At 38.5% G+C, this 11,320-nt stretch overlaps 1 protein-coding gene across 1 annotated transcript in view; it reads left to right on the top strand.

Annotated features, from left to right (window-relative positions):
* Positions 1-11,320, top strand: part of GABRG1 (gamma-aminobutyric acid (GABA) A receptor, gamma 1) — a 45,874-nt gene that overhangs the window by 22,792 nt on the left and 11,762 nt on the right. The window contains exon 5 of the mRNA XM_009335227.1: positions 9,613-9,833. Coding sequence (XP_009333502.1) covers positions 9,613-9,833 — 221 coding nt within the window. The remainder of the gene's footprint in view (positions 1-9,612; positions 9,834-11,320) is intronic.

Here is an 11,320-nt window from a genome sequence, read left to right on the forward strand (position 1 = left end):
GCCCCATCCCACTGCGGGGGGGAGTGAGCGAGCGGCTGTGTGGTGCTTAGTTGCCGGCTGGGGTTAAACCATGACAAGCAATATTTCAGGACTGGGTGAACGCTGCTTGATAGGGCTTGTTGTGGTTTGTGAACTGCATTTTAAGCTTTTCCTGGAGGTTGGAATTGCTTTCATGTTTGAAGAAGACTGTTTTGAGGAGACCATTGTCTCTATGAGGTTTATGATGACAGACTGAGAGGAAGAGCATGAGGGATGCACTCCTGCCCATGTTTGAGAATTTATGAGGTTTCCTAAGGTGGCGTGGGTTCAGCGTGCAAGCACTGCAAATTTTTGGAGAGTCAGGTGTGTGCATTTTATGCAAGCTGGTTCCATTCTCTTTCAAGTGGCAGGAATATTTGTTCATAAATCAGGACAGAAGTACCAGCAAGTCTTTAAGTATTACCTATTTCTTATCATACAGCATCTTCTTTGGATTAAGCGAGAATAATAAATTTTTTCCAAACTTTCTCTTTTATTTTGATTAGGAAAGATAGATTCAAATCATTTTGGTGCCTGTCAGCACTGTAAGTGATCAGATTTAATTGACTGTTACTCAGATGAGTGTTTGAGATTGATGAACACAGTGTTTATTTACAGCAGCTGAGTAAATGTTCCTTCAGTAGGCTTGAACATAATTTTTTCTTTATGAAATATATTTAAGTGTCAAAAACCTTATGTCTGTTAGTATTTCCTATTTTACCAGCTCTAGGAACTTGAGTAATACTTCACAAATACAATTTCATGAATGTTTTCTGTTTTATTCTGAAAAAAAATAGCTTAAATTGATTAGCCTGGCTCTTGCAGGCAGCTAGTTTGCCTACTGCTATTGCAAGGTAGCTCTAAGCTTGCCCTGTTTGGTTTCAGGGGAATGGGCCAAGTACAGGCAATATTCTGCTCATACTGGCTCAGCACAGCAGTTCCTGGGTCACTCCCAATTTCTGTGATCATTTTGAAGGGAATGGCAAAGGATGAGGGAAAAGGCAGCCATTGTATGCCAGACAAATGTTGCAGTAGCTTTCTGAAACCAAACCAGAGTACAGCCATCTTTTCAGCCCCCATGTTAAACAACATTTGGTACTTGTCCTATTCTCAGCTGCTGTTTACTGGTTGTCCCTTAATAGATATGAAGTCAGGACAGGTAGTTAAGTTTTGACACAAGATACCAGAAAAATCTGTGTTCTTTGCTGTAAAATATGCCCTAATTTGTGTGTGCCATTTAGCAATGCTCTAATCTAAGGCTGCAGTCTTTTTATGCTGTGGTTCACTCTTAAATTTTGTGTTAGACTAGTTCATGCTTTAGGAGACACTGTTTTTGTGTAGCACCATTGTATCACTTAAGCCACAGTTGGCATGGTTTCAATATAAATAATGAAAAAAAAATTACTTTGACTTAACTCCCCTGACATCAGTAGAGTGTGCCAGCGTATACTGGTTGGAAATCCAGTTTATATCATCTCAGATTCTTAGCATCCACAGCCAGAGCAATAACTAAACTGCTTTTGAAGTATCTGAGATCTCAGATGTTAGCGTTCTGTATTTGCATAAGGCTAGTTTGTTAAAGAAATAGCAGAAGTCCTGAGCTGTGGACATGGTTGGGGCTAGAAAATAATTCTGAAAAGCTTCTTACTTTTTATCTGTGGTCAGTCTGTCAGTGTGCTGTGAGCAAACACCTTATTTTCTTGTGTTCCCAGTACTTTATCTACTTAAGTGTTGATGTGAATGTACTTCTTAAAGCTCTTCCTTTGGTACTTCTGCACAGGATGTCTTCCATGGTTACCCTCTCTTCTCCTGCTCTCAACTACTTCTTGGTAGTTTCATGCATGAAATCAGCAACCTTTTTGTGTCAGTTGCCTGCTATTCTCTGTATCTCCTTTCGTCCAATCCAGAATATTGCCTTGCGTCTCTCATATCTGCTCACAGATGTTTAGTCAGCTCAATATGGCTAAATCAAAGCTTTAAATCTTCCCACTTTTTGCCCCTTCCACGCTCTCAGTTGCTGTGGATGATCACTACTTTGTATGTCATTAACGCCTGAAATCTAAAAATTTTCTATGATGTGATGGATCTTAGAACAAGGAGTAGGGTGTCAGTTGGAGTCTTGCAAATTCTGATTGCAAAGCAACTTTGAGGGGTTTTATTTTTTTTTTAATTTTTAATCCATCATACAGAATCTCTTGTCCAGACTCCCACTGTTAAAACATGTTTTTCTAACCTTTCCAATTGCAGTCTTGCTCCATTCTTACTACCTAGAGATGTCCTACAGAGAGAATTTTCCACTGTTTCTACTGAGTCATTTCTTGCTCAGGTTTTTCCTCTGTCTCCTCTTTCAGTGGACCTCACACATAAACAGTTTCCTTTTGCTTTCAAGGCACTTCAAAGCCTATTCCCAGCCATTTTTAGTCATTTTTTTCCCCCAAGAAGCCATTTCCTATCTCAGATCTCACTAGCTTCTGCTCCCATCCTTTCAACTTTTCATACCACTTTCTCCCAAGCTACCATTTATGCTTGAAAGAAACTTTCGATAAATGTCTGCAAAGCCGCTTCATTGTTTCTCATCATGTTCCTGTTTAAACTTACTTTTCTCTTTTTTTTTTTTTTCCCTTTCTGTGGAGGCTACAATATATCACAAACTATTAAGCTTTTGTTGTGCTAAAATCACTACCTGCAATTCTGGGTAGTATGGGGTTCTCTGTTTCCTTTTGCTTATGTCCCCGTTGTCTTCCCAAATTGTGTCTTTTATGTTAAATTCAAACCGTAAGCTCCTTGCAGAGGATGTGTCCCCTGTATAAGCAGTATTTGAGTGCCTGCACAATTCAGTTGTTATCTGAGATGATCTAAACCAAGAATAATGTTAATATAAGCACCACATAGTACTTCACTGAGGAGGTAAAGGTATTGACTAGTGCTAAAGCTAACCCAAACAGTGCTTTACTTCTGCTTTTCCCCCCAAAATTGCACGGACTGCTTGGCTGCTCTGTCATACAGTTTACTGTTACTTCTGATGCCTTAATATCCTTTCCAAATACTTTCTGTCTGCTTCTGCTGTGGTTGTCTCCCTTATGTCTGCCGCTGAGACAAGCTACATTTAGTTGCTTGTCTTGTACCTCTTATCTTTTTGTCAGATAGATGATAAATATTTTGAAGAACATTACACACCTGTTCTTTGTTATTAATTCCTAATCTGTCTGTCTATATGAAATTTGTGATGCTGCATTCCAGTTGTGGGAATAATTTGGCTAGCCTAGATTTGAACTGGGTTTCAGGAAAAAAGGCAGAGGATGTGCTTTGATTGTTACAATAGCTTTTAACAGCTTGTTGCAACAGAAACTGTCCTCGACAATGGCTCCTACCATACAGGTTATAATTGCCTCCTTCGCTGCTGTGCTCCAGAGGAAAGCTGCTGTCGTTCACTTGCCCCTACAATGGCTGGTGCCAGGACCTGTGCTGACACTACAAGACCTCGTCCTCTGTTAAAAGCTGGGCAGCTACAGGAACAGGATTTTTCTTCTCACGGTGCCTGCTATGGAAAGTTCACTTTACACGGGGGGGAATGGTCTGGATGTCCTTTCCTGCGGCAGCACCTCAAAGCTGTTTACCAAGGAAGCAGACCCACTCTTGGGAAGAGTGTTTGCCCTACTACCTTGTTAGCAGGGGTGCCAGCACTGACAAAATAGCTACTAGGAAATGCAATGTGCTTTTGCTAGTAAGTGAATGTAACTTCCCTGCCTGTTGATCTTGGCCTTCATTATTTTTATTCTGTTGTTGTATGATTTTAAATTTCATCAGGTCTCATACATTCTGGATGGTTATTTCAACCACCATGGAGAATGCACATCTAAAACACTTTTTGGAGTTTGTCATTCATTAGCATACAGTAAGTGCTGCATGAGATTTCGCCTTTTTGAATAACAGTAGTGTCTCTATTGTAGAGGGTTAGCCCCACAAAGGGTTATGCCCTTAGGACCAGTAAGTAGATAGAGGGTCTATTAGGCAGTTCTTAACAGTTGTCCATGCTCTTATACCTTCAGTGTGGCAGATGATTGATATTTGGAGTTGCATGACTGCCTCATCAACCAGAAAGCTAAACTGATAGGAGTGCTGTATTTCCTCTAGGATCATGTATCTTACAGGAGTTGCAGGGTAGAAAGCAAACCCAGATAAGTCTCCTTGCCATCAATGCTGGGATTTTGGAGCATGACAGGAAAACCATGGAAATAAAAGAGCAAACAATAACTGTGCAATTAATCTTGCTTTAAAAGCAGTTGCACCATACTGAAAGGTGAAGCACTGCGTTTGACACTTTATAGCTTATTTATAAAAGGAAACTGGAGAAAACCATGTATGCTTGAGTAATGTGCAGTTTTGTTGCTAAAGTTGTTTATGGGACCAATTTTGACTGCTTGAGTCTCTCTAGTTACAGGAAGGTAGATGTAGCTGCAGAATTTAGAAAGTACAGTCAATGGAGTTGATAAATTACTACTGACAACCTCAAAGCCGAACCTTTAATCCATATCAGTATTCACTCCTGGGTTTTTAATATATATGTATGTATTTATGTCTGATTTTTTTGTTCTGAGTTGTCTTCTCTGTTTCTTTCTGTAGTTTAATGTTTGTTTATGAGTGGCAGTGGCTGAAATGTTCGAGTTTCAACTGAAAAGCAAAGCAAAACTTTTTATATCATTTTCAGTGTGGGAATTTATATCGATTATATATATAATCTACTTCCTCTCCTTATGCTCTCTTCAAATGCCCAAAATCTAAGCTGATCAAATAAAAGCAGAGATTTTGCTGAAGTGCTTTATTTACTTTTCTAGCTAATCTTTTGACTATTGGCAAGATTTTAATTATAGTTGCTAATCTACAAAGCATTGAAATAAATCTTGCCTTTTATTCATATTGTTGTTTGCATCTGTCACTTTGCATGTTCAAAATAAGGACTAGATAAGCACAGATGCCAAATTATGATGTGAAGAGTGATGGATTTTTTCTGTATTGTGACTATGTAGGTCTCTCTGTACTCTCTCACCTTCTGTAGATATGATTTGCCATATTTCCACTTACCCTGTGCTTATGTTCTCATAGCATCCTCCAGTTTGATTATCTGTACAATTATAACAATCTGACTGGTTAAAAGACTCTGGGAGCAGATGCTGTGCACTTCTGTTCAGTGTATTTCCTGCAGCCCCCACCTCTTCCACAGCTGCAGTATCATTAATGTAATATTACATGTACATGTCAGAATCATTGTGATTTGTTGGATCTTTTAGATCTCACCCTAAGTTCACTAGGTTTAGATTGCTCTAGTGAGCAAACTAAAATGGTTTACCAAAACAAGAAATTCTACTTTTGCTTCTGTCCCAGCGATGGGGATAAAGCTCTGAAACAATTGCTGGCCCCGAAGCAGCTCAAAAATCCTTTTTAAGGGCTTTTAAAGTAACCCACCAGGGAGACCACCCACATTTTAGATGGTTTGTTAAGAGTAGTTATACATCAAAGATAGGTTAAGTATTTTAATAAATTACTTAATAACCCCTTATTGGTGTCCAGAGATATTTGGGTGAGAGAAAAGGTAAAGGTTACAAGTGTTTATTGGCAGCACACTGGCAAGATGAAGATAAATTGGCTAATGCTTGATGCTTTATTTGGTGCTTACCTCTTAGGAAAACATGTGGTTACCAGTTTTGTCTATGACTTTCTTTGTTGCTTAAACCTCTTAATCAGCATACTAGACTGAGTCTTTGATGTTAAATCACATCTCAATGTCAAAACATATAGGTTCGTAGAGTGTTTTCTTTATTTTCCCCTTCTTCACTTTTTTTCTGAAGTATTCCCTGCCTGCCTCACATGAAGTTCCAGTTTAAGGAATTAGAAAGCTGAATAGAATGAAGAAACATGGGGAAAATATCTCAAAGCTCAGATAACTGAATAACATGAAGCCATGTCACACTTGGTAATTGAACTGAGTTCAGGGGCTCCCTCTGAAACAGATTTCTGAATTAGCTTGTTGCGTTCCAGAAAACTCCAGGTGCCCTTCAGGTGAAATTTTGAATCTGGGAGAAAAACTGGGGTGGGTTTCTGAGCAAAGATGAAATGACAGGAGGATGTATTTATTATTTTTTCTCTGAAATTCACTGGTAATGAACCGTATTGCAGGCCTGTAGTTGGCTAACACAATTTTTCAGCTCCGAGTTTGGTTTTGGGACTTTTTATTGCTTTTGTGTTTGGCCCCAGAAAACCAGGTCATTTTTTTCCTGTTCTCAGACAAAATGTGTTGCAGTTAACATGATCCAGCCAAGAATCTACTCATTGTTTGACTTCTCCACACTTTTTACTGTGGGATATCAAATCAGTTGTGAGACTGCCATAAAAAATATCCAAGAAAAATGGTTTTTCTGCTTTGTGAGATTTTTTTCCATTAGTGTGATGCAGTTTGTGCTGAGAAACAATCGTTTAGGATGGTATCTGTTTCCCTTTCTTTCACAGCTTTCCAGTAAAAAAATGAATCCACTGGCCCATTTTCATGTCTGACGTTAATTGAACTGTGCATGACAATGAAACTGCTGTTGAGGATTCCATTTATTCCCATATAGTAGCTGTTCCTACTTCATTTGAAGTAATTGCTTTTATTTATTAAATTATTTTCTCTTAGACTATATGCCTGCTTGTCAATATTCACAGTTTGTTCACTGCCTGGCCCTTTAATGGTAATCTCTGATTAGTCACTGTGTTCCAGCCTTCGAAGTTTGTTATGATCTTTTAGAGAGGAAAGAGGTGGAGGAGGATTGCAGTTATCTGTAAATAATTAAGTAGGTGGGCTCTTTATGCCAGCTGTGCAAAAAAGAGTTCAGTGATCTAATCAAATGCCAAATATGAGCTAACGTGTGCCATGGTTATTGAACTCTGTGAGGCTAAATATGAATAAGCACACATTTTGCTATGGCTGTGACTAACGCAACCACAGATTGATTCCATTTTATTCTGCATGGCTATTTTATCATTAGTTTCATTTGAAAGAGAGAGTAGTAAACCAATTTTTACGGTTACACAGTGGCATTGAATGGTGAGTTTTATGAAAGACTAATAGAAGTAGTGATAAGAGTGTTAAATTTAACTTTTTATAAGAAAACAAGGAAAATAAAATAGTGTCTCAGAAAGATTTGTTGCACTGAAAGTATGTTGTATAAATACGGTGTGCTGTTGTGCTTGCTCATATGATGTTTAAATAAAGATAGGGCTTTTATTCATCTAGTTTTGGAAACAAAGTACTTCCATAAAAGACAGTATAGTGATTTTTCTGCCTCATTTTCAACACATTTTTACTGAAGGGTAAGAGAATACAAGCATCTGGGTCTGCTGAGGCTGTTCCTTTGTGTGTTCAAAATAATCTGTGCTCTCCTCTTCCTTTTTTATCTTAATTTGTTAAGGTGGTTGGTATTCTATGGCAACCTGAGTTTTCTTGCTCTGGGTAGATTTGACTGTAATGACACTTTGATAAATTTATTTTTCTCAGATAATGCAGTGCTACTGTGAAGTGGCTGCTTAGAGCAGCACCTTCAAACTCAGACAGTCTGCTCTTTCCATACATTTGCTCGTGTCTTGATTTCACTCACTGACTTCTTTTTTTCTCCTATTTCTACTGTAAAGGCAACATGTAAATCTTTGTTCATTCTGTTCCATTTAAGCCCATTAAAACACTTCTCCGGTGTACTGCCTCGGGCTCTTGTTTACAATACTGCAAGGCAAGTTTCCTTTCCAGTTGTAACCACTATAGATGAGCACAGAAAGGTGAATTTTAAGGTAAACAGGCCCTGGGTTTTCACAGGTGTCTTGAACACTGTTTACAGAAATAAAATAATCAAGGACTTGTTTTGACCTGCAGAATCTTCCCCGATGGCAACGCAGGAATTGCATTCCATTCCTTGCAATGCAAGGAATAAGCAGAGTTTCAGAGCAAAGTCATCTCTGAAATGCATTTTTGATTAGTCCTTTTGTTCCCTGTGTCCCTCCACTGTTTGCCTCATACACTATTTATTTGTAACCTTTGAGAGTCACTGAGTTACCACAGTCCAGGTGGTAATTCAGCTGCCATACATCACAGAGCAAGGGCAAATCTCCCTCTTGCCTATCTATTTCCTGAACCTGTTCTTCTCCCACCTGGAGAGGTGGGAAAATTGAGAGAGATTTAGGTAGTCCTGGAATATCTGCCTTGGCACTTCTGAAGGATGAAGTGCGAAATTTCACAAACTTTCCTGGGAGATGGGTGGTATCAGTTGCAGAAATGAGTGAGGAGCCTGTAACTCGTACAGTTGGCTGCTGTGATTATTTAAAAGTAAAATGAACACAAACCCCCCCCCCCCCCCCCACTCCAACAGCAAAGCCTTCCGCTTTTATTTTATTTAAAACCAGAAGTGACTGCATTGTGCATTTTTATTGTCCAAGTAAACTAGCAGCGACCCCTTTGGCTCAAGCGAAAGTTTGAACCGCTGTCTCCTTCTCTTTTCGCCCTACCCACTCATCCCGTAACTGAGAGGTGAACAACCAACACCAGAAGTCTAAGTCTGGTCTCCAGCTCTTTTTCCCTGCAGAGGAGCTGCTGAGTTGCTCATTGGAGCCCCCATGGGGCAGCCATGCAGGAAAGATCACATCTGCTGTCAAGTAGAGACTGTTGCCCTTAAGGTCAGAGTCGTGATCTGGAGCTGTGACAAATACAAGAGAGAAGAGGCTGCTGCTTTGCTCCTTTGTCTGGAGTGCAGGAACAACTGGCTGGATTCTTTGAAAAACAGTATTTCATTGCATCTGTAATGTTTATCTCCCTAAAGTTTTACTGTGTCAAGAATTGTCTCATTAAAAGGCTGTGGGTTTTCCATTTATTTATTTATTTTATTTTTCACCTTTCTTTTCTGGCCATAAGTCTACTGAGGAATTTGACTTTCTATCACAAAAGGAGCTTTCTTGAGGCTTTAATAAGTAAAGTGGAACTGCTTTAGGGAAATCTCCTTCCTGATTATGATTATGTATACTTTGGTGTGTCTGTAGGTAGGTATATGAGGCAGATGGTAACGGATAGTTCTGCAAACTGTGATGTTTACTTCCTGCATATTCATGAATTTTTCAAAATCTGAAATTTCTTGAAGGATCTTAAATTGCATGTTGTAAAGTTTGGGGAAAAAACATAGAAAGTTTATTTGGTTTGCTTATTAAGAGATGTAGAATCTCTGCCCTAACAAACATAGTCTAGCCCTGAAGTATTAAGGTTGCCCTTAAATTTCTGCCCAGGGCCCCTAGAGGTGGTTGCAGTATGCGGGGACCTCCAAGTCACAGCAAGCTCCCATCACGTCCCCTCTTCCTTAACTGATCAATGTGTGTCAAGGGAGAGGAGGTAGGGACAGAAGGCTGTGTACGTCTTTCATCTGTAGTTTCTCAGTTTGGGGTTACAGGCTGCTGTGTGCTATGCAAATGGTGATACAAAAGAGAATAGGAGAAGTGGCCTTAGATTTATATATGAATTAAAAATTCTTTGCTTGCAGACTTTGGTAAATGTATACATAAGTATAGTTGTTTCTCTGTTTTTAGGAATACACCATAGATATAATTTTTGCCCAGACGTGGTATGACAGTCGCCTAAAGTTTAACAGCTCAATGAAAGTGCTTATGCTTAATAGCAACATGGTTGGAAAAATTTGGATTCCAGACACTTTCTTCCGGAACTCAAGGAAATCTGATGCTCACTGGATTACAACTCCAAATCGTTTGCTTCGAATCTGGAGTGATGGGAGAGTATTATATACTCTAAGGTGGGTTTTTATTAACTGGGTAGAAAAAAATAAAAACTATTATGACCAGGAATATGAAAATAATGAATGTAAATCAAATCCTTGGGATGTCTTTTGTTCTGGACCTCAGGAATTTGCAAGGAGTTTACTAAAGGAGAAAAAAAAAAGAAAGATGATTTGATGATTAAAAATATGAAATTAATAGCATTGAAATATATTGCCTAGATAGCTGGGTAAAGACAATTGAAGGGGGTAGAAAATTTTAATCTCATTTAGGTCCAGGCAAGATTAAGAAAAAGATGTTATGTAGCATGTAGCATGATGTGGTGGTCTGTCACTAACATAGTGCAGATATAGTCATAAATTGATTTGCAGACTTTGTTCTAAATACTTCTGTATCTAATTTCCACCAAATTATATTCTGTAAGAAAAAGGTGAAATGCTTCAGATAATAACAATCATAAGAAGTTTGATTAAAGCTAAGGCCCCAGTCCTGCATATACTTCTTCACATGTTTACCCTTGCAAGCTATTAAAATCAACAAATCTGTTCATCCAAATTAGGCATAAGCAAACATGCTGGTGATAATTCTTCTTGGCAAATGGGAGATGCTTGGGCTGGTTTTAAGTTTACCATCTTGGCTATCTATACTGATTTTTGAGTCACTTATCAAACAGTCCTTGAAAGGCTGTAGTCTACAGAAAGCATTTTAGGGTCATCTCAGTTTTATTTTTTAAGTATGCCTAAAACCCCTTGCAATAAATTAGGAGCTGATCAAGAAGTCATCCATGCAGAGGATGCCATAAATCTGATTCTGCTCTTAGGAGTATATTTTTTTATTTATTTTAAACAAAAAGTAGCACCTTTTAATTACTTTCTTTTCAGTCATTTACGCTGTTTTCATATGCAGGCTAGTTGTGTTGTATGAACAATTTATAAAAGTCTTCTGTATCAGAAGTAAGAAGAATCAGTTTTAAAAAGATTCTCTTCACTGAATTTTTTCTTAATATGTTTCATTTGAAAGCATACAAATATCTCTGAAGAACAGTTTTTAAACAGTTTGTTATGCTGATGTTTATAAAAATCTCTAGAGAGCTTCTGTTCACATGCTGATATTTTTTTCTCTTTTTGTAGCTAACAATTCTAGAATCCTACTAGGACTTTATCCTTCCATTGTCCATTCAGTTTCAATATAAAATTTCTTTTAAGCAGGGTCTAAGTAAAACAAAGAAACAAACAAACGCAACCAAAAAAACCATGTGAGCTCTCCCAGAGCAATAGGTTAGAATTTTTGTGCTAGAGTATGAGCTATGAAGTGCAATGAGCTAATAATAAAACAGCAGAGCAGGTATTCACCCAGCACTGCAACATGCTGGGCTGCATAGGTGAGGATATGGCCTGAATTTGGCTTAAGGTGGAGTAACGCTGAGAGGTTCATATGTTGGTTATTGAAGGAACAATAATAGGATCTGACAGTGCTCCAGGTTCACGGTCTCCCCTGTACCACC

This window comes from Pygoscelis adeliae, unplaced genomic scaffold (assembly GCF_000699105.1).
Source record: "Pygoscelis adeliae isolate BGI_AS28 unplaced genomic scaffold, ASM69910v1 Scaffold21, whole genome shotgun sequence".
NCBI classification, from domain to species: domain Eukaryota; kingdom Metazoa; phylum Chordata; class Aves; order Sphenisciformes; family Spheniscidae; genus Pygoscelis; species Pygoscelis adeliae.